At 35.5% G+C, this 23,993-nt stretch overlaps 1 protein-coding gene across 2 annotated transcripts; it reads left to right on the top strand.

Moving 5' to 3' along the window:
* Positions 1-12,627: 12,627 nt before the first annotated feature.
* LOC116012569 (glutamate synthase 1 [NADH], chloroplastic) lies at positions 12,628-23,708 on the top strand. Of its 2 annotated transcripts, XM_031252138.1 has the most exons (22): positions 12,628-13,517; positions 13,659-13,778; positions 14,163-14,276; positions 14,444-14,596; positions 14,689-14,789; positions 14,870-14,966; positions 15,421-15,530; positions 15,767-15,870; positions 16,009-16,188; positions 16,278-16,621; positions 16,706-16,776; positions 16,871-17,340; positions 17,451-18,320; positions 18,492-18,646; positions 18,931-19,092; positions 19,210-20,811; positions 21,065-21,280; positions 21,369-21,637; positions 21,808-22,113; positions 22,226-22,493; positions 22,812-23,069; positions 23,151-23,708. In XM_031252138.1, the coding sequence occupies exons 1-22, from the start codon at positions 13,101-13,103 to the stop codon at positions 23,400-23,402; spliced, it is 6,639 nt and encodes a 2,212-aa protein (XP_031107998.1). In that variant the 5' UTR covers positions 12,628-13,100; the 3' UTR covers positions 23,403-23,708. The 2 variants fall into 2 exon arrangements, with proteins under 2 accessions (XP_031107998.1, XP_031107999.1); XM_031252139.1 differs by lacking the exons at positions 12,628-13,517; positions 13,659-13,778; positions 14,163-14,276; positions 14,444-14,596; positions 14,689-14,789 and adding an exon at positions 15,029-15,089 and having other exon boundaries at positions 14,905-14,944.
* Positions 23,709-23,993: the final 285 nt, after the last annotated feature.

The raw sequence follows: 23,993 nt of genomic DNA, 5'->3' as shown, positions 1-23,993 counted from the left end.
AGTCTGAATTTCACTTGGTATCAGAGCGTAGTCTCAAGATTTATCTCTTGATATCCGATCCCCAGAATATCTCTTGTTAACTATGTTGTGTTTACAAACGTGATTATGGAAGGACAAGCTAGACCACCCTAGCTGATAGGTACCAACTATGGCTACTGGAAGGAAAGAACCAGAATCTATCTACAAGCTCAATGTGTGAATGTTTGGAAAGCGGTTACTCACAGATGGACTCATCTCAAAAGAACGCAAGAAGATAAGACTGAAATTTTAGCCCCAATCGAGCAATGGACTGCCCAAGAGATTACAGATAGTGATAATAACAATAAGGCGTTGAACACAATTACAGGGACACTTGATGAGGGCCAGTTTGGATTAATTGCGAGATGCAGCTCAGCAAAAGATGCATGGGAGATTCTGGAAAAACTCTATGAAGGTGATTCATCTGTGAAACAAACCAAGATGCAGCAAGTTTATACCAGATTTGAAGAATTACGTATGAAAGATGAAGAAACAATAGTCGAATTCAATGCCAGGGTTCAAGAATTGAAGAATGAAGCTGTTGTATTAGGCGAACCTTTTTCATCGGATAAACTGGTTAGAAAAATCCATCGATCTCTACCTATACGATTTAGAATGAAAGTTCTGCAATCCAAGAAAGTGTAGGCTAAGAGAAGAAATCTGTCGTTGAATTAATGAGCAATCTGAGAACCTATGAGATGGACATTCTATCACAAGAAAATAGCACTAAAAAGGGCAAGAATGTGGCCTCTATTGCTGAACGATGCGACTCAGAAGAGAAAATTGAAGATCTGGATGATGAGGTTGTTGCGATGATTACCATAAATTTCTCCAAGATCCTGAAACAGATAAATCGAAGAAACATAGGAGGTAAAAATCAGTCAAATCGATCGAATAGTTCTTCATTATCGTCATCAACATCATCAAAATCGGGTACCAAGCAAACCAACTCAAGTTATATGAAAAACTCGGGTCAATCAAATCAGACTGGCCAGATGGGAAATCAATCTCGCTCGAATCAGTGGCAAGCCTCTGAAAATAAGAACAAGAATAAAGGCATTCAGTGCAGAGAATGTGAGGGTTTTGGTCATATTCAGCCTGAATGTGCTACTTATCTTAAGAGAAAGAAATCCATGAAGACAAAAACCTCGAGTGATGAAGAATGTTCAGAGGAAACTCAGGATGATGATGAAGAAATCTCAAGAAACTTTGTTGCATTCATAGTTGTTGTGGCTGAATCTCATTTGGATTTAGAAAATGATTCAGATCATGATGATATTGATAAACTACCTTATGAAGAACTGGAACAATCCTATGTTCAGCTATACAAAAAATGGGATATCCTGCTGAAATCACACACCACAACTACTGCTAAGAATGAATTTCTAGAAAAGAATCTTGAAACATTGAGGAAACTAGTGGCTGACAAAGATGCTGAACTAGCCGTGTCTCATTCAAAAGTGATGCAGTTGTCTACAGATTTGGAAACTCTCAAAAAAAATCCAAATGATGAGCACAACATCTACTCTGAATCAAATTCTTGATGCGGGAAGATCACCTAACATACGAAATGGCTTGGGGTATACTCGAAACTCTTGTAATTCACAAAACACTGCGTTTGTTCCTGCTAGCACAGGATATGAGTCAAAAACAAATCCTAAATAGGGAACTCAGAGAAAATACCCTCCTGTATGCCACTACTGCAATATAAAAGGGCACACAAGACCTGAATGTTATAGATTTTACCGTGATCAAAGAATTGAGAAATTCCAAAAGAAGTGGATCACACCTGTTGGTAGACAAATTTGGGTCAGGAAATCAGATCTAATTTGTTACTCTGCCCAGCAAGGAAAAGATCAGGGAAAATGGTACTTTGACAGGGGATGCTCACGTCACATGACTAGAAGCAAGGAATATTCGAAAAACATAATCCCATATACTGGACAAGTGACTTTTGGTGATGGGATTAAAGTTGATATTCAAAGAATTGGAATTCTTAATGTAGCAGGTCTACCCTCCTTGACAAAAGTGTTGCTTGTACATGGACTAAAAGATAACCTGATTAGCATCTATCAATTATGTCATCAGAAACATAATGTGGGATTTACAAAAGATCGATGCATTGTCAAGATTGTTAGAATCAGGTCAGATCATGGTAGGGAGTTTGAAAATCAAGATTTCTCAACCTTCTACTCCAAAAATGGGATAGGACATGAATTCTCAGCTCCAAGGACATACCAACAAAATGGAGTGGTTGAAAGAAAGAATAGATGATGTCATTTCTTTAAAATAATAAGGTTAAAGATGGAAAAAAAAGTTAGGAAGCTACTAGCTTATTTTGAAAAGGTAGCGTTAAAAAATAAACTCTTATTTTAAGCTACTAGCTTATTTTAAGAACATTACCAAACAGAGCTTATAGCTTATTAGTGGAAGCTTATTTAAAATTTTGCTTAAAATAAGCTATAAGCTTATTTAGTAGCTTAAAATAAGCTATAAGCTCCTAAATAAGCTCTGCCAAACAGAGCCGTAATATGAAATTAGTGGAAGCTTATTTAAAATTTTGCTTTACCATTGTACTTGCAAATTCATTTCCTAGATTACATTATGTGTCAACCATGAATATATGAGTCGATAGCTTAATAAAAGTTGTAAAAAGTGTCGCAAAAGACAAGTTATTTGAAAATCAATCATGTAATGAGAGTATGAGTTTTGACATCATAAAAAATGAAGATATTGTTACGTATAATTTGTAATAGATTTTGATGATACCAAATATACTATGAAATTAGGACCCCAACTCCTCTATTTCTAGACTTAAAAGATATTTCAAAAAGTCTACAACGGGAAGTTCTTCAAGGAGGCATATTGTACTACATGGAAAGTATATATCCAGATAGCAAAACATTATGAGAAGTAAACTACCTGAAAAGTGGGTACATGGATAGTCAAGCTATGAAGATAAAACTAATGACAACAAATAATTATATCAACACATACATCTTTTTCCGGTTAAAACTTTACTAATATTTACTCTTATATAATTTACTAGTTTTTTTCATGCGCGATGCGCAAAAAGTAGGTGCCCAATATTAATATTTTATATTAAAATTTTAAATTTATTTAGATTTTAGATATTAAAATTATTGTAAATAAAAATATTAATGTAAAATATTTTTAAAAATTTTATATTTATATTTTACGAAATAACTAACATATAAGTCCAATATATAATGTGTATATATTATTATTATTGAAGAAAATAAGAAAATATATAGTGGATTCATGCGCATGGTAACAATAGTGGAAAAGATAACGGAAGTTATAATGGTAGAGGTATATTTGTCTAATATATTATAAAGTACAACTTTTATAACATAATGTACAAAAAAAAAAAAAAAAAAACTCAACGGAAAAAAATGGACATAAATGAAAGGTATAACATTGATTCACACTTATTATGTTTTTTTATTTTTATTTTTATTTAGATTAGTAGAAATGTCAACATAACAAGTAATCATTACTCTTTACATCAAATTCGTTATTAAAACGTATTTTATTATATATTTTTTCGCAACATTCGTAAATATTTCTTAATTATAGATCTAAATTATATTTCAATTTTTTTTTATTTTTTCTTGATTTTTTTATAATCTATTTTAAAAGAATAATTTTGATTTATATTCAATCACGACATATTATAGAGGTGTTTATTTTCATAAATTTTATAGTTTTATTTTAAAATTATAATATTTTGTTTGTTGTATAATTTCTAATGCACATTACAATTTTAGTATTATTTTGAGTGATTGAACATAATGATCCTTCGACATTTTCAAGAAATTATTAATTTACTTGGTCGTTATTTACGACCTTTTTTGTTGCAGGTTATGATTATTTACATGTACTTTTTAAAATATTTATATACATATCAATTGAATCATTGTTGCATTTTATTTTTACATCATCTAACTTTTAAAAATAATTTCAACATTATTACTACTATATAGAAATTTATCCCATACACAAATGATGTTTTTATTCAACTTTGAAAATTTGAAAGGTAAAATATTTAATAATTATGATTTTAGCATTATGATAATGGCAAAGCGTAAGTATTATTGCATTCATTTTAAAAATTTATAGTACAAATGGTGTAAGCAAATTTTATAAAATATGATAAATTATAGAATTTTGTAAATGTTATCACTTAACGATGTCTCATCTCTATATCTATCGATTTAAAATGAAGAAGAGATAATAGTACTAGAATAAATAAAATTCCAACAAAAAATTAGTTAAAAACTTATCTTATATTCACAAACATTTAACCATAAAGTTTGCAATGAACTTATCACACGTTGATCTACTATTTAAATTATGATCTAAAGTGATTTTGATTATGTTAGAAAAATCCATACATGCGTACCGGAAGCATCAATCGCTTTTTCTAGAATTTAGGTTTAAGGGAGAGTTAGAAAGTTTTTACCCTTGAAACGTGCTTTGGCAGAATCAACAGCTTGAACCGTCCAATTGTCCAGCCTCTAGTCCGTCCACTGGCCGGGCACGTGAGAACTCCCAAATGAAAACTATTTGCTTTAATCTGTTTCTCACTTATGTGCTTTAAGAAAAGGTTAAGGTTGGTATATATAGTCTGGTTTGGGCCCAAAGGTGCTAACCTTTAAAAATAAAAAAGTACCCAATATTGAATTAATTCATTAATCAGTTATTAATGTATTAATTCAATATCGATAACTCTTTATCGATTTCTTTTAAAGTTTTCAGCATTACCACGAACCACTAAGGTTTGACTTTCTAGGTTCATAGTAAAAATAGCAACGAGTAATATTTAATAACTTATTATTAAATAACTCGTAAGTCATGAGTGACACCTAGTAGTATGTCATGACTACCTAGTTGACAATGAATATAAATATATTATAATGAACCTTTCTGTTACAAATATCATGCACCATTCCTTCCACGCAACATTTGTTCTGAACCAGGTAAAGGTCATGGTCAAACTTGGTCAAACTCATAAATCTGGTCAATATGTCTAATCAATATTCTTAACCTGAAGTCTAGTTATATGATTATTGAATAGACTTGAACATCCTTGTTACCTCAAGGCGGTGGATCCTCTATTGAACGCACACATGTCTCCGTATATGAACTAGGCCACTAAGTACATTTATAGCCTCATACCGACGACACGTAGGTAAACACCATGTGGTACGTTGTAGCCAGTCATTGTTCAATGACTTGTTCTCTAATAATCATCCACGTGTCCACTCTCTGTATCTCATACATAATGGCATGAGACTCACCTTAAGAAGGACAATGTGCTAGTCTTATCGGTATTCTAATGGCCAATTAGAATTTTTATGACTAGGAACATTTTTATAATACTTCATTTATTAATTCTCCGTCACTCATATTCTTAACTCTTAAGAATGAAGAATTAAGAAGATTGTATGAAATGATATCAAATATGAATTAAGCCAAAATAAAATAAATAAAACATTCATTTATTATATTTATTTAATAAGAAATCAATGCCCAAAACAATAAATGTTGGCTTATAAGGCATACATGTCTAACATATTATACTACATTTAAAGGTTTGAAAAACATTTTGAAACAAAATAAATATTTTCTAAACATCTATTTACTATTTTTGAAAATACAAAGTGTTGTGGGCATGAGAATCAACAATTGGCACTTAGAATATTTTAGAATTAGTTTTGTTAATTAATTAGGATGATTATTTAAAAATTATTTTAGATTTAATTTGTTAGGATTATATTAATTTTCATATTTATCTTAGTTTGTTGGTTAGGATTAGTTTATCTTATATTTAATAATTATCTTATTAATGTGGTTGTAATCAACTTGTTAATGGCTAAATGAAATATAGAGTTGAGAATTTTTGAGATAGAAAACTGAGTGTTTTCTAAAACTCGATGAGTTTGGCCGTGATTTGGTCATGGCAAATCTGACTTATAAGTGTGAAATCTCACTTGTGGCGTCGTCCCAAATCCTACGTATCACCTTATAACCCGATGTGGCCGATGACTTATTAAAACCCAAAAATTAACCCTTATTCAGCTCAAATTAAACCTCCAAAAATGATTTCATCTAGCCTAATAAACCATTTTAAAATATTCTTTAAAATTAGAGCGTGAAGAGGAGATTGGGGCCAACTAGGTTCACATCACAAAGTTTTAAAATATCAGCAATGTAAATTTAATTTGAAACAAAACTCAAATATCAATGCAAAGTTTTGCAAGGAAATTAATAATATGATATGATATAAATATAATATTTATCTATATCTATATAGTAACAAAAGTACTATAAATGTCTCTCTCTTTTTTTTAATCAATTTATGTAATCATTTTGAAATATTTTTAAACTCATACTCTTAGTTAAAAAATTTATAAACATTTAATTTTTTAAATACATATATATAGTTAGGAGCTATATTTAAGCCATACAAAATTTAAAAGTTAATTTTTTTAATTTATAAATGAAATTCTATTAATAATAATTAAGACAATGTGAAATATAATTAAGTTAATGAAATTATAAAATTAACTAAATGTGTATTTATAAATATTTAGAAATTTACTTAAACACATATCTATACTTATGCATTATATTAATTATACAAATAAAGTGAAGGTATATTATTTGATAGTATACAAAAGAATGTACTTTCAGTACTCAAATAATGTATTTTATGTACACAAATAATATAATTTTTAATTTGTGGTCCACACAATAATGATTGTTAGTTTTATCTTCAGACATACTAGCCCGCATGGGTAACTCAACCGGCATGGTCACAGAAGTTAAATTTGTCATAAGAGACTAATGATCGATTTTCAACAACAACAGTGTGGAGCAATCTCTCAAAATGAGGGGAACTCCTTGTGCGCAGTGAACAAAAGTTTAGCTTCTGTTGATTAGTTGAGTTATCTACAATCTTGGGGAGTCGGGGAATGAGAGCGCCCAGAGTACACGATTCTACTTTTGACACAAAATTTCAAACACTAGTGTCGGATTATAACAATTAAGGCTGCATAAGCTTAACTTAATGATTTAGTATTGGGAGAAGAAGTACGTTTATAATTGTTATGATAAGATAACCGTTTCCTAATCATTCCATTAATTTATCATTAAATTGCAAATTGTTACTTTTATAGTTATCCATAGTCCATAAGTTTGGCTGTTTGGATATCCTGGAGACGCGGCCACTGGTAAACGTCTATGTGAGGCGTAACTGCCCGCCGTTTTATGCGGCCAACAGTATATCACTTCGGTCATGCATGACGTAGTCTTCCTAAGCTTATTAAAATCATCTTTCTCTTCTCCATGCAATTTTTTAAACCTTATTTTTTTTAAAAAAAATACTACTCGTATAATTTTTTTCAATTATTGTTTCTGCCTCTGAGCTTTGACATTGCCATTAACATGATCTATACATGCGTAATATTAGAATTGTTAAATAATTTAGTAGTAGTGGCAATGATCTTGTGGTCTAGTGTCATCCGGTGTCTCGGTTAACACTCCCACATGGATGATGGAGTGGGTTCGAGCCTCAGTGGATGCAATTGTTGACTCTTTTAATTATGATGGACTTAATAGGTATATTATCAATTTCCTTAATTAATTATATAAAAATATAAAATTTAAATAACATAAAGTATTAATTCATTTATTTCTATAATTTTTAACATTTTATATTATTCAAAAGTAATCAAAGGATGTGAACGAGTAATTGATATTATTTGAAGTAAAAAATAAAATAAAATCATCATAAGAAGGAATTCTCAATGTTTAATTATACCATAATAAATTTAGATGTTAAATGCAATTGGTAATTACCACGAGTTATTTAGAAGGTATGGTAATTATCTATATATATATTACCTAAATAAACATATTAACATATGGATCAGCATTATAAAAAAAATGATGAAACCTTTTAAGTAAGATATATTAAGAAAAGTAGCAATTAATTAAAATATGATAGATAGTACTAAAAAAAATTACCATAACTACTTTGGCTCAAACCCACCACCTCCCGTATAAAAGGAAGGGTTTGATGCCACTAGACCACAAGGTCCTTGGCATCAATGTATAAAATTTAGATTATTATTATTCATGCAATAGATCCACTTCATCTCTGATTATACCAGGAGGATTACTATTTTTATCCTATCCCAAAATCATAATAATATGCAAGAGTATAAGATAAACTTTTCAAAAGAAACACAACCAAGGGATAGGAATAGCAAGTAATTTTAATCCAACATATTTATAACAACAACCAAACCAGATTAAAAAAGAAAACACGTAGAAACTTCTCCATAAAAAATAACTTTTAGACATAGAAAAATATGTAATTTTACCACTGCATAACTGTAACAACAACTTAATTGAACCCTTGCACGCCGCCATTTGCTCCTCATCCATTGCCCTTTCTAATCCAATAGCTGGCTGGTAAAAGCATGCACTTAACAATCTCATTAGTTCTTCTGTGCCGAAAACCCCAATATGTAATTAAAGGCCTTGAACTACGTTTACTAGATGATGCCGGTGAATGTTTGCGATTTACCGGTGCCGGCGACGACGCATCGAAAATCATCTTTTTCAACCGATTCAAGTAGGTCGGTGCAATTCTTGGTGCATGCACCACCGTAGCTTTCTCAGAGGAGTTAGATGGGGCTTTGTTATCGCTAGGAAACGACATATCACCGAATTGAATTACAAAAAATTTCAAAACAATTGTTAACACGAAATCATAAACTAAACGATGAAAGGAAGAACAACAAAGCATAACCATGAATCTAAAGAAAGAAATCAAAGGATTTCCACTTACACTTGAGTCTTGAGCTTGTCCATCGGAGTTGTGATCGGAAACCTACGAAACGAATGCTAACTTTGCTGAGTTCAGAAGTTGTGAGGGGGCAATCTCTCATGCTCGGAACTTATATGAAAGAAATTGACGTTAATTTAAACCTGTTGGAATAAAATTAGGAAGAATGCTACTGGAGGTTTTAATTTTCTTGGGATTATGGCAATAAGTTTTATGGAAATATATAAATGGTTAATTAATAAAGTAACCATATATATATATATATATATATATATTTGGTTTTGGGATTATGGAATAAAATTAGGAAGAATGCTACTGGAGTAGAGGTTTTAATTTTCTTGGGATTATGGCAATAAATTTTATGAAAATATATATAGTTAATTAATAAAATAACCATATATATATATATATATATATATATATATATATATATATATATATATATATATATATATATATATATATATATATATATTTATTTTCTTGGGATTATGGCAAGAAATTACTGGAGTAGAGCTTTTTAATTTTCTTGGGATTATGGCAATAAATTTTATGAAAATATATATAGTTAATTAATAAAATAACCATATATATATATATATATATATAATATATATATATATATATATATTTGGCTTTACTAAAATAATTCTCATGGGATTATGAAATAAAATTAGGAAGATGCTATTGGAGTAGAGGTTTTAATTTTCTTGGGATTATGGCAATAAATTTTATGAAATATATATATATATATATATATATATATATATATATATATATATATATATATATATATATATATATATAGCTTTACTAAAATAATTCTCGTAGGATTATGGCATATAATTTTACTATAAAATAATTCTTAATTTGATTTTACTAAAATGCCCCTGAGTTTGGGCGGGAAAATTTGGGAGGAGGATATTATTTTTATATGTAGTATATGTAGTATAGATAGATTTGACATTAAGAAGCTATTTGTTACTTTATCATCAATTAAATTCATTATAAAATAATTGATGAGAACATATATATTTCTTTGGAATAATTTTATCAGAAAAATTAATTATCATGTTTATTGGTAATCTAAAATCATAAGAATTAAATTACTAACAAAAAAGTTAGTTCAAACATTTATTCGTTTAAACTTTATTATAATTTTTTGTTTTAAAAAAAGATTTTTTTTTAAAAAAAATCTCCAATATACCATTATTACGTATAAACAATAAATACTAACTTAAACTATTAAGACAAATGATGAAATAGACAATTAAGCTCTTAGGATAACACATTCTTCTATGTAATATGCATGTAGTGTGATAATATCCCCGTTATCATTTCAAATGGGTGGTTATAGGCAGTGTTGTCAAAATTCCGCATATGCTGATTAATTGGCGCTTAGGCGCTGACCGACCGACCACCTAGCGTATCACCATAATCGGTGGGCTAGACACACGATAGGAGAGTATGTAGGAAGATAGTAATAGTTCCCATTGACACGTAATAGGAGAGTATATAGAAAGATAGTAATAGACTAATAGGTTGAAGTAGCGACTGGTTATACTTGAAATTATAACGAGAGTAGTAATGAGTATGTAAGCGATAGTGAAAGTTGGTAAAGAGTGATAATAATAATAATAGGTAAGGAATTAAGGATTAAGGAATAGTTTAAGAATGTGTGATTATATATGTATGTATATATATATATATATATATATATATATATATATATATATATATATATATATATATATATATTTTCATGTGCGACCGTGCTCTCCCGTGCGGTCACACATCACTCAATGTTATGAAATACACCACTCAATGTTAAGAAACACACCACAGTGCATATTTGTGTGGTGTGTTTCTTAACATTGAGTGGTGTATTTCGTAACATTGAGTGGTGTGAACTGCACGGCCGCACGGGAGAGCACGGCCGCACCTGATCATGACTCTTTCTCTATATATATATATAAAGTTGAGTAAATAATAAAAAAAGAAAAGAAAAAAGGTCAAATATGCCATTCAATTTCACATGAAAGTGTAATTAGACACCATAACTTTTAAAATGTGTAATTAAATACTTATTAAAATGGAACAAATAAACCCAATTTACCGTTGGTTGAACAAATAAACCCACCCAATTTATCGTTGGTTACCGGTACAGGATGTTGCTGACCACCACAAACTGTTCGTTGACTGCCATCAATTGCCATTTACCGCCCTAAATCATCGTTAACCGCCATGGTTGGGAAAAACCGACGACCAATTCGACGGAGAAGTTGTTGCCCAGGAAAGTGCTGGGTCACCTTCTCAACGTGTGACTGGCGACCATTGGTCGCCGGAGACGACGTCAATCATCCATCTCTATTGGAGATGGAGAGCGACCGATGACCATTCAAAGTCGTTGATATTAATCGTCCGAGTAAGTTGGAGCTTTGCTGGAATCTAGTAACCTGCTATTACAGGTCACAATTAGAATTGTAGGTTTTAATACACGAAAATAGTATTTTATGAACTTAATTACACTTTTTAAAAGTTAAAAAGCTTAATTACACTTTCATGTAAAGTTAAAGAGTTAATATCCAATATAGTCATCGACTATAGTGGTTTTACTCAATTTAGTGAGCAATGATTTTTTTTGTGCTCAATTTAGTCATCGACTTTGATGGTTTTACCTAATTTAGTCTTTTGTTAACAATTCTGTTAGTGGACGATTATAAATAGGGTCATAATGATAATTTATCATCCTTCATTTCATTTGGGATGATTCATTCTTCTTCCCCTTATTAAAATCCACGCAAAAATGTAAATTTTCGTACCAAATCAAATATTTATTTACTTTGTATTTATTTATTATTTAGGGTTGTAGTTGATTTGATACAAAAATTTATATTTCTGCGTGGATTTTAATAAGGGGAAGAAGAAAGAATCACCCCAAATGGGATGAAAGGATGAAAATTACCATTAGGACCTTATTTCTAATAATCAACTAACAAAATTTTTAACAAAGGACTAAATTGTGTAAAATCATCAAATTGAGCACAAAAAGTCATTTTAGACTAAATTGAGTAAAATCAGTATTAACCCTAAAATTAAAGTACTTATTTGACTATTTTCTTTAAAAAATGCTTTCCGGAACTTTATGGTTAAGTTTAAAAAATTTAGTGAATTTTTTTTTGTTCATCTTATTACCAAAAAATAAAAACGTTATGCTTTACTCCGTACTAAGTTGGCACTAAATTCCTCAAATATGAGTACCAGTGGGCCCCGAAAAATGCAAAGCCTTTGCAGAAATATTTGGAAAATATTTACCAGACACGAACCGCGGTGGCTCGGAACCGAACCTAGCCTTAAGAGGCGGCTAGGTGAAAACTCTCTCTCTCTATATATCCAAAACTTCGCAACTACCGCGGTGACGGTGACTCTCCTCCTCGTCTTCGGCGGACGGCCCCACCATGAGCGGTTGTCGCGTGCCGCATAGCCCTCCTCTGCCGACGTGGCAAAAGCGAAGAAGCGCTGAGCTGTCACGTCACTGGAAAAAAATGTGGGTAGGGTCCGGTCCGAGCCCGATTGCGAAAATCCGATTACCTTTAGTGGACCCCACTCGCTTCTCTCTCACACACACTCTCTCTCTTCCCTAACCATGGAGGAGCAGATCTGATGTCATCAACCCTGCGCTCTCAATTCTATAAATGAGACACCTCACCCTTCTCGTTCACCCCCAACTGATAGAGAGAAGGAAGAGTACTAACCTCCCTCCCTCGCCTCTCGCCGCTTATTCTCGCTTTCTCTCTCTTCATTTTACGTTTTTTTTTTCTCTTCTCTCTCCTCCTCGTATAGAGAGAGTCATCTTGAGGATTGGATCCCTGAGTTTCTCCTTGAATTTTGGTTCTTCTCCGCCTAATCTCAAAGACTTCGCCGCGGAAGCGGAACAGTTTGAAGCGATTTGCATAATATATACGTACTCTCCTCTTTCATTTCCAGATTTGTTTTCCTACCTAACCTCCTTACCTACTCCCCCAATCAATCGATTCACCGCTTAGCTGCTCACGAAATCGTTTGTTTTGATAATCTCAGACGGATCTGATATTTGTTTTCACTATAAACAACAAAAAAAGTAAAAATAAAGATCTAGTCTTGATTTTTTAAACTGCTCTGAAATTGTTTGCTTCCTAATAGTTTGAATTGGGGTGTGGAAATGTCTGTGGCGTCGAGTTCGAGTTCGGTTTTTCAGGTGAAGAGCAGGGAGGTTCTTGCGCCTTCACCGGCCAAGAGTCTGGTGAGTGGGGTGCCGTTGGGACGTGTGGGTGTAGGAGTGGGCAGGGGAAGGGGCAGGGGTAGAGCTAAGAGTAAGAGGACCAGTTCTGTGCCCAATAGGGCGATTGGTTTGGAGAAGGGGTTTTATGGGACAAAGTTTGGAGCTTTGGGGTCTGAGACTTTGCCTCTTTGGCAATCAGATGGGCCTGGTAGAGCACCGAAGCTGCGGATGGTGGTACGTTCTGCATTGTCTCAGGTTCCGGACAAGCCGTTGGGTCTCTATGATCCATCCTATGATAAGGATTCCTGTGGCGTTGGATTCGTTGCTGAACTTTCCGGTCAAAGCAGCCGCAAGACGGTATAATAAATACTATAATGTTTTAGAACAGTAACCGTTTGCCCAAGATTCATAGTATACTTTGTTTGTTTTTGTTTTTGTTGGGTTGAAATCTATTTCTTGGACTGATTGATTGATGAAGTAAATGACTATGGTGTGTAGGTGGCAGATGCTATTGAGATGTTGGTACGGATGTCCCATAGAGGCGCGTGTGGCTGTGAGACGAATACTGGTGATGGGGCTGGCATTCTTGTGGCTCTTCCTCATGACTTTTACAAGGAGGTTTGTTTGTTTTTCAGTAATCTTCATAGCTAGTAAACTGTTTTGGTATTTACTTTAGACAAGCCTGTGGTTTTCAGAGGATCCTATTTTATTTTTTAACCGTCTTTCTTAATTCTTATTCCACCTAGACTAGACTAAATCTTATTTGCGTGCTAGTGGATTTTCTTCCTCCTACTTTTAGTGAACTCCTTTAAAGTAAATGGGAGGATATAAAAGTGGAAAAGTTGAAGAGGAAGGTTTCCTCCAATTTAATCTTTTGGTGTTGATTTTAGTTGCCTTTTCAAGATTTAGGCTTGAGCCCTGTTACTTTGTGTCAATGTGGTGAGTGGTTGGAGACTTGTGAGTTGTGAGTTGAGACCTTTATTGTTTGACACCCTGTTTCAGGTTGCTAAAGATGTAGGGTTTGAGCTACCACCACCTGGACAGTATGCAGTTGGCATGTTCTTCTTGCCTAATTCTGTAGGCCGAAGAGAGCAAAGTAAAATTGTATTTACGAAGGTAATTCTAAGCCCCAAAGCTTCTTTTTTAATCACCATGTTATATCATTTTTCTTTACTGTTCCATTAGTCTTAATTGTTTAGAATCATGATGAAGTGAGGCGGGTTTACTTAACCATCATGTTTACATTATGTTTATTGCTTCTAAAATTTTGTGTTTGATTGTAGGTGGCTGAATCACTTGGTCATACAGTCCTTGGATGGCGACAGGTCCCAACAAATAATTCAGGATTGGGAAACTCTGCTTTGCAGACAGAGCCTGTCATTGAGCAAGTGTTTCTTACTCAGACTCCCCGGTCAAAAGTTGATTTTGAGCGACAGGTAGTAGTCTTACTTAAGTAGTAATACTTGTTTCGTGTTATTTTGATAAACTTTTAGTTTCTTAAATATGCTTTGAATTTGCTAAATGGCAGATGTACATATTACGGAGGGTTTCTATGGTAGCCATTCGAGCTGCATTAAACCTCCAATATGGTGGTTATAAAGATTTCTATATATGTTCTCTTTCCTCAAGGTGAGTTTGTCTTGAGTTTTACTTGGTGGCTATTGCATTTCTGTGTTAGAATGTCTCAAATTTTGATCTGCTTCCTGTAGGACTGTTGTCTACAAAGGCCAGTTAAAGCCTGATCAGTTGCAGGAATACTACTATGCAGATCTTGGGAATGAAAGGTTTACGAGCTACATGGCCCTGGTAAATATATTATCCATTCACCTTTTATTTCTACACTGACTCCATACTTCAACAACCAACAGCATTGGATCAACCCTAACTGAAGAGATGCAAGGTTGAGAAAATGACTTCTGAGGCATTGCAGTATGTATTATCTCTTAAGTTCTTCCACTCCCTTGATCACTTTTTGAGTTCAGATTCTTGGTTGAGTTGGTAAGGACCTCAATTATGAAGTCACCAATGTTTGCAGAAACTTGATGTCCTCCTTTCTATAATCAATAAGGATGAAACCTCCAATTAGTGGGGGAAAGGAACTGTGTCTGGTCAAGGTAGCCTAGGGTTTCAAGCCATTTTTTCCGAACAGCGGTTACAAAATTTCAAGTGCCAAACCAAATAAAAAAATATTTTCAACAAAATTCATATAGTTGCAATTGGGATTTCCAATGTGATTTCTTTTCATGGTTTTCTGGTGCAGGTTCATTCTAGATTCTCAACAAACACCTTTCCTAGTTGGGATCGTGCTCAACCCATGCGTGTCTTGGGTCACAATGGGGAAATCAACACACTCCGTGGCAATGTGAACTGGTAAGTCTAATGTTGCAAAAACATGAGCAGGATCCTTGTGCCCTTAGGCTGGAGAGGGTTTGCTTTGGTTGTTAAAGGAGTATTCTTCTCATTGTAATGGAAGATTAAGATTTCTCGGTTTAGATGTTGAAGCTGGAGTTGTTTAAATCTAATATTGCCTTATATTCTTGTTTATTATTTTGATCATAGATGATTAATTCAGTCATTATATTAATTCAGTCATTATTTCTTTTTAGGATGAAGGCTCGTGAGGGTCTTCTAAAGTGTAAGGAGCTGGGGCTTTCTAAGACAGAGATGAAAAAGCTTTTACCCATTGTTGATGCTAGTTCTTCTGATTCAGGTTTTGCCCACTTTCTTTCTCTTAGAAGATACTTTCTGCAGCCAATAGGCTGTAGCCCCTTAATAGCTTCTGCAGGTGTGAATTACTTTAACTCACTGTGGTTAGTTTATATCTGATTTCTGATCTTTTTTACATTAGGAGCATTTGATGGTGTACTTGAACTCTTAGTTTGTGCTGGTAGAAGTCTCCCAGAAGCTGTGATGATGATGATTCCTGAAGCCTGGCAGAATGACAAGAACATGGATCCTGAAAGGAAGGCTTTGTATGAATATTTCTCAGCTCTCGTGGAACCTTGGGATGGACCTGCTCTTATTGCATGTATGGGACCTTGGGAAGTTTTTGTTTGACATCTAAGTTTTTCCACTGTTGATTTCCTTTGCTAACACATAATCTTTGCATATGTGAAGTTACTGATGGACGCTACCTTGGAGCAACATTGGACCGCAATGGTCTTCGTCCAGGCCGCTTTTATGTCACACACAGTGGCCGGGTTGTAATGGCAAGTGAAGTTGGTGTGGTTGATGTTGCACCCGAGGATGTATCTAGAAAAGGAAGACTTAATCCTGGCATGATGCTTCTTGTGGATTTTGAAAACCATGTTGTTGTGGATGATGATGCTCTGAAACAGCAATATTCTCTTGCTAGGCCTTATGGAGAGTGGCTTGCAAGGCAAAAGCTACAATTGAAAGACATAGTTGAGTCTGTAACAGAATCAGACAGGACCCCTCCACCAATTGCAGGAGTAGTACCCGTGAGCTACCAGTCTCATATTGCCTTTATTTTCTCATTCACTGTGGTCTTTTCTGATTAAGTGCTTTGTATTTTTCACTTTTAGGCATCCAATGATGATGAGAACATGGAAACTATGGGCATTCAGGGTCTGTTGGCTCCATTGAAGGCCTTTGGGTATGTATCCCTTTTATTTTCCGCTAGGTACTAAGAATCTCTATGGTTTTGCATTCTCATGGAGGAAATGATTAATTTGATGCCTTTCGAATAGCTACACACTTGAGGCCTTGGAAATGCTGCTACTCCCAATGGCAAAAGATGGGACTGAAGCTCTTGGTTCTATGGGTAATGATGCTCCATTGGCTGTAATGTCCAACAGGGAGAAGCTTTTATTTGACTATTTCAAGCAGATGTTTGCTCAGGTTACAAATCCTCCTATTGATCCTATTAGGGAAAAAATTGTCACTTCTATGGAGTGTATGATTGGTCCAGAAGGGGATCTTACAGAGACGACTGAAGAGCAGTGTCATCGCCTCTCACTCAAAGGTCCTCTATTGACCATTGAAGAAATGGAAGCCATTAAGAAGATGAACTACAGAGGATGGAAGAGCAAGGTTCTTGATATCACATATCCTAAAGAACAAGGAAGTAAGGGTTTAGAGAAGACCTTGGATAGGATTTGTTCTGAAGCACATGATGCAATCAAGGAGGGTTATTCAACCCTTGTGCTTTCGGACAGAGGTATTTCATGTGACTGAATTAATATACATAAACATCTTGTCACTTTATTTAGCACACAACTTGTATATTCAAGGTATTGATTCTTTTTCTCCCCTCTTGAACTGGTGTAGCCTTCTCAAGCAAGCGTGTTGCTGTGAGCTCCTTGCTGGCTGTTGGGGCAGTACATCATCACCTAGTTAAAAAGCTTGAGCGCACTCGTGTTGCACTGATTGTCGAATCTGCTGAGCCCCGTGAGGTCCATCATTTCTGCACACTTGTAGGATTTGGAGCTGATGCTATTTGCCCTTATTTGGCTATAGAAACTATATTAAGACTGCAGGTTGATGGAAAGATCCCACCAAAGGCTACTGGTCATTTCCATACGAAAGATGAGCTTGTTGAAAAGTACTTTAAGGCAAGCAACTACGGGATGATGAAGGTTCTTGCCAAAATGGGCATATCAACTTTGGCCTCTTACAAAGGTGCTCAAATTTTTGAGGCAGTGGGCCTTTCATCAGAAGTAATGGAGCGGTGCTTTGCTGGAACTCCTAGCAGAGTTGAGGGAGCCACTTTTGAAGCACTTGCACAAGATACACTTAAGTTGCATGAACTAGCATTTCCAACACGAGCTCTCCCTGCTGGTAGTGCTGAGGCTGTAGCACTCCCTAATCCTGGTGATTATCACTGGAGAAAAGGTGGTGAGATTCACCTCAATGATCCCCTTGCCATGGCAAAATTACAGGAGGCTGCCAGATCCAACAGTGTTGCTGCCTATAAGGAATACTCCAAGCGTGTTCAAGAATTAAACAAACAATGTAATTTAAGGGGTCTTTTGAAATTTAAAAAGGCAGGAGTTAAACTTCCTCTGGAGGAAGTTGAACCAGCTAGTGAGATTGTTAAACGTTTCTGCACTGGAGCAATGAGTTATGGGTCAATATCATTGGAGGCTCATACAACTCTTGCTATTGCAATGAACAGAATTGGGGGAAAGTCGAATACAGGTTGGTTATTGTTTTTATCAATGATTATTATAATTGATTTGTCCCATAGTTGATGCATCAGGACCATTTATTCTGTCAGAGGGTAACTTTTGTGGATGGTGTTTTGATTTCCTCCTCCATCTGCATAGAGGGTGAGGTAAAATGTGTGCTGATCTCTAATGTTTTGCACAGGTGAGGGAGGTGAGCAGCCATCTCGCATGGAGCCTCTTCAAGATGGTTCAAGAAACCCTAAGAGAAGTGCAATTAAGCAGGTTGCAAGTGGAAGATTTGGGGTCTCAAGTTATTATCTCTCAAATGCTGATGAACTACAGATAAAAATGGCCCAGGTAATCTTTTGTCAGTTATTTTGGTCTTTATAATAAGTTATGCCGGCTTGTGCTTTTGCACTTAATATTTGAATATTTTGTATTATTATATATTCCATATAGGAGATTGGATCCTGTTATTTATGATTTTTTTCTTGAGTGGATGACAATGTGTTTGCACCATACCTTACAGCATCTTTGCATTTTTAACTGATTCCTATGTATGACATTTTGTGAGCTACCCATAATTGGAAATGTTCTTAAGCAAGACCTGTATTATTAACACTGTATTCTACAACCTGAAGGGAGCAAAGCCTGGAGAGGGTGGTGAACTTCCTGGACACAAGGTCATTGGTGACATTGCTGTCACTAGGAACTCCACTGCTGGGGTGGGACTAATTAGCCCACCGCCACACCATGATATCTATTCAATTGAAGATCTTGCTCAATTGATTCATGATCTTAAGGTAAATTATGGATTTTTATAAATTTTTCTTAGCCACTCATCTTCACATTCTAAACTTATCTGTTTTGTGAATGAGCAAATAATTTATAATATAATATTTCTCCTTCCATTCTTGTAGAATGCGAATCCAGGGGCTCGAATAAGTGTGAAGTTGGTGTCAGAAGCTGGTGTTGGGGTGATTGCAAGTGGTGTTGTAAAAGGGCATGCCGATCATGTTTTGATCTCTGGTCATGATGGGGGTACAGGAGCCTCAAGATGGACTGGCATCAAGAATGCTGGACTTCCATGGGAACTTGGTCTTGCTGAGACCCATCAGACTTTAGTTGCAAATGATCTTCGTGGTCGGACAGTTCTGCAGACAGATGGCCAGTTGAAGACTGGAAGAGATGTGGCTGTAGCTGCACTGCTTGGTGCAGAGGAGTTTGGTTTCAGTACTGCTCCCCTAATAACACTGGGATGTATCATGATGCGAAAATGCCATAAAAACACCTGTCCTGTGGGAATTGCAACTCAAGATCCTGTTCTTCGTGAAAAGTTTGCTGGGGAACCAGAGCATGTAATAAATTTTTTCTTCATGCTAGCAGAAGAACTAAGGGAGATCATGTCTGAGCTTGGTTTTCGAACTCTTAATGAAATGGTCGGGCGTTCAGATATGCTTGAGCTGGATAAAGATTTAGTCAAGGATAATGAAAAACTGAAGAACATTGATCTCTCCTTGCTACTCCAACCAGCTACTGATATCCGACCAGAGGCTGCTCAATATTGTGTGCAGAAACAAGATCATGGCTTGGACATGGCTTTAGATAACAAATTAATAGCATTGTCGACTTCTGCATTAGAGAGAAGTCTTCCTGTATACATTGAATCTCCAATCATCAATGTAAACCGGGCAGTTGGCACCATGCTTAGCCATGAAGTAACCAAGCGTTATCACCTTGATGGGTTGCCTGCTGACACAATTCATATAAAACTCAGCGGAAGTGCAGGACAGAGTCTTGGAGCTTTTCTATGTCCTGGCATCACCCTTGAGCTTGAAGGTGATAGCAATGACTATGTGGGTAAGGGGTTGTCAGGTGGCAAGATTATTGTTTATCCTCCAAAAGAAAGCACATTTGACCCCAAGGAGAACATTGTAATTGGAAATGTTGCTCTCTATGGGGCAACAAAGGGGGAGGCCTACTTTAATGGGATGGCTGCAGAAAGATTTTGTGTTCGAAACTCAGGGGCCAAGGCCGTTGTAGAGGGTGTTGGTGATCATGGCTGTGAATACATGACAGGTGGAATAGTAGTTGTACTTGGGAAAACTGGCCGCAACTTTGCTGCTGGAATGAGTGGTGGAGTTGCATATGTCCTTGATGTGGATTCGAAGTTCAGGTCACATTGCAATACTGAGTTAGTTGACCTTGATAGAGTTGAAGATGAAGATGATATTATGATGCTTAAGATGATGATACAACAACACCAGCGCAATACAAACAGCAGTCTTGCAAAGGAAGTTCTTGCTGATTTTGACAATTTATTACCCAAATTTATCAAGGTCTTCCCAAGAGATTATAAGCGGGTTCTTGCAAGCATGAAAGAAGCAGAAGCTAGCAAAAAAGCAGTGGAGATTGCAGCTGTGGAATCCGAAGAGAAAGAAGAAGCAGAGTTGAAGGAGAAAGACGCCTTTGAAGAGCTGAAGAAATTGGCAGCTGCATCCTCAAATGGGAAAGCAAGCCAGGTGAGTTCTGTGTTTGATTTTTTTTTTTTCCTTAGGCAGCCAACTTGAAATATTCAGGAGTGATCAAGAATGATGTACTAGTTATACAATTTCATAGATTTGAGTTTCAGCTCAGATATGCAGTACTAGTATGGCATAAAACCATAACTATTGATTTACTTGCTTTTGAGTACGAAGTAAACATTTGTTAGCCTTCTTTCAGTTTTTCCTTCTATTTGTCACTAGTTTTGATGAAGTATTTTGGAACCAACAGGTTGAAGAAGTGGAACCTGTGAAGAGGCCAACCCAAGTTGTCAAGGCAATCAAACATCGAGGTTTTGTTGCTTATGAGCGAGAAGGAATTTCGTATAGGGACCCAAATATTCGCATGGGAGACTGGAAAGAGGTCATGGAAGAGACTAAACCTGGTCCACTTCTGAAAACACAGTCTGCACGCTGTATGGACTGTGGGACTCCATTTTGTCATCAGGTAGAGATGTCTACAACCAACGTTCACAAATAGATACTCTGTTTTCTAAACTTAAAATTTATTATATTGTTTTTGGAAAAATATACAGGAGAACTCTGGCTGTCCTCTAGGGAATAAAATACCAGAATTCAATGAGTTGGTGTACCAAAACAGATGGCGGGAAGCACTGGATAGGCTTTTGGAGACTAATAACTTTCCAGAATTCACTGGACGTGTATGCCCTGCACCTTGTGAGGGATCTTGTGTACTTGGTATCATAGAAAACCCTGTCTCTATTAAAAGCATTGAATGTGCTATAATTGACAAAGCTTTTGCGGAAGGATGGATGGTGCCGCGACCTCCTGTCAAGAGAACTGGGTATGCCTTGCAATTCCAATCCTTCTTTTCCCTTCATCTATTATGAGCTGCCACTCTTGCACATTTATATTGGTGCCTTCCCAGTATTTCACTTTCTGAGCTGGATATTCTAGTGGGTATTTTTATTTTTGCAATCTTCACATACATTATAATCACTTTTGGTGTTGCAGAAAAAGAGTTGCCATTGTTGGGAGTGGACCAGCTGGTTTGGCAGCTGCCGATCAGTTGAATAAGAAAGGTCATACTGTGACAGTTTTTGAACGTGCTGATCGAATTGGTGGTCTTATGATGTATGGAGTCCCCAACATGAAGGCAGACAAAACTGATGTAGTTCAGAGACGGGTAGACCTAATGGAAAAGGAAGGTGTTAACTTTGTTGTAAATGCTAATGTTGGAAACGATCCTTCGTTCTCCCTTGATCGGCTTCGAGAGGAGCATGATGCAATTATTTTAGCTGTAGGATCAACAAAACCAAGGTAAGCACTACATTATTGTTTCTATATATATTTACAGAAGATTTTGCGGTGGTGAAGTAGAAGATTGCCTCATTTATCTTGGTGGATGATACTAATGGACTATATTTGGCAGGGACCTTCCTGTTCCTGGACGAGAACTATCTGGAGTCCATTTTGCTATGGAGTTCCTCCACGCAAATACTAAAAGCTTGCTTGATAGCAATCTAGAGGATGGTAATTACATCTCTGCCAAGGGCAAGAGGGTGGTAGTTATTGGTGGGGGTGACACGGGCACAGATTGCATAGGAACTTCAATTCGTCATGGCTGTAGTAGCATAGTGAATCTAGAGCTTCTCCCCCAGCCTCCGGAGACTAGGGCTCCAGGCAACCCTTGGCCGCAGGTTTGATCACATTCCTATAATATTTTGCTATTGATACTGTTTTGTTACTTGAAATTATTAATATTCTAACAGATAATGCCAACGCCGCCCCATTTTCTCCTTCATATATTTTTAAAAATATTTAGTTAAATTTTTTAATAACATTTTGGCATATACTTTGCCAGTAACTGTTCTGTTTTTGGAGATAAATTTTCTGTTATTAAAATGTGGTGCTCTTGCTATTAAAGTGTAATTAATTAATCTCTTGTGCTTTAACTTTTGACATTGATCTCTTTACTGATACTGATTTTTTGCATCATATTATTATGTGCTTGGCAGTGGCCTCGTATATTCCGTGTGGATTATGGGCATCAAGAAGCTGCTACGAAATTTGGTGAGGACCCAAGGACCTACGAGGTGCTAACAAAGCAGTTCGTTGGAGATGAAAGTGGAGTGGTTAAAGGTGTTGAAATTGTTAAAGTGAAATGGGAAAAGGATGCTAGTGGGAGATTTCAATACAAGGAAGTAGAAGGCCCTACGGACATTATTGTAGCCGATCTGGTTTTGCTTGCAATGGGTTTCCTTGGTCCAGAACCAGTAAGTCTCATTATTATTTACATTCTTCATACCAAGATGCCATAGATTCTAATCATTGTTGGGCTTGATTTGATTGTTCAGACCATAGCTAAACAACTGGACATGGAGACAGACAGCCGGTCAAACTTTAAGGCCGAATATGGACGCTTTGCTACGAGTGTGGAAGGTGTGTTTGCAGCTGGCGACTGCCGGCGAGGCCAGTCTCTAGTAGTGTGGGCGATTTCAGAGGGGCGACAAGCAGCTGCACAGGTTGACAAATACCTGATGCAAGACGAAGAAGACTCTACTAGCGAGGTTGAGCAGACGCCCGACAAACAGACGGTAGTTACATAAATTATTATTGTTTCACGTTTGGAATTGGAGAACTGGTGATTGTTATTGGGGTTAGAATTTTGGAAGTTTTTAGTGATTGGGGTTTAGAATTTTGAAAGTTGTTAGTGATTGTGCTAGGTTGTTTTGTGGTCATATATATTTTGTTAATACGTTGCCTGTTGCCTGTGGTTTCAAGGGCGGGCAGCCAGCCAGGCCTAGCAGGAATAAATGTACAGATTTGTTTTTTTTAAGAATTGTTGCAATCCCAATTATGATATTGGATAGTTGTGTTTTCATTTGTGTTTTTGATTGATGATAGTTAAATGATGTTTTCGTTTGTGTTTTTGATTGATAGTTAAATGTTGAGTTTTTAGCGTGCTTTTTAGTATTATTGATGACATTTTAGAGTGGTGATATGTTCTTAGTATATAGCTAGGTACATATTGGAATTATGGCATTAATAAATCTCTCCTGTGTATCAGTTGAGTTTTTAGTATATAGCTAAGAGATTGGGACATGCTTTTTAATATTACGTGTGTATTTAGTGTGTTTGTTCTTTGATATCTTTTTAAGCAATTATATTATACGATGGTCTATTCTATTTTGTATTGT

The sequence above is a fragment of the Ipomoea triloba genome, chromosome 3, assembly GCF_003576645.1.
Source record: "Ipomoea triloba cultivar NCNSP0323 chromosome 3, ASM357664v1".
Classification (NCBI taxonomy): Eukaryota; Viridiplantae; Streptophyta; class Magnoliopsida; order Solanales; family Convolvulaceae; genus Ipomoea; species Ipomoea triloba.
This window is presented reverse-complemented; position numbering and strand designations above follow the sequence as displayed.

Excerpts from the sequence above, each read along its gene's own strand:
- LOC116012569 (XM_031252138.1), top strand. The coding sequence starts at position 13,101 with ATGTCTGTGGCGTCGAGTTCGAGTTCGGTTTTTCAGGTGAAGAGCAGG. Across the intron at positions 15,871-16,008 it reads TGCTAGTTCTTCTGATTCAG|GAGCATTTGATGGTGTACTT; the intron begins GTTTTGCCCACT and ends TTTTTACATTAG. Across the intron at positions 22,494-22,811 it reads CAGGCAACCCTTGGCCGCAG|TGGCCTCGTATATTCCGTGT; the intron begins GTTTGATCACAT and ends TGTGCTTGGCAG.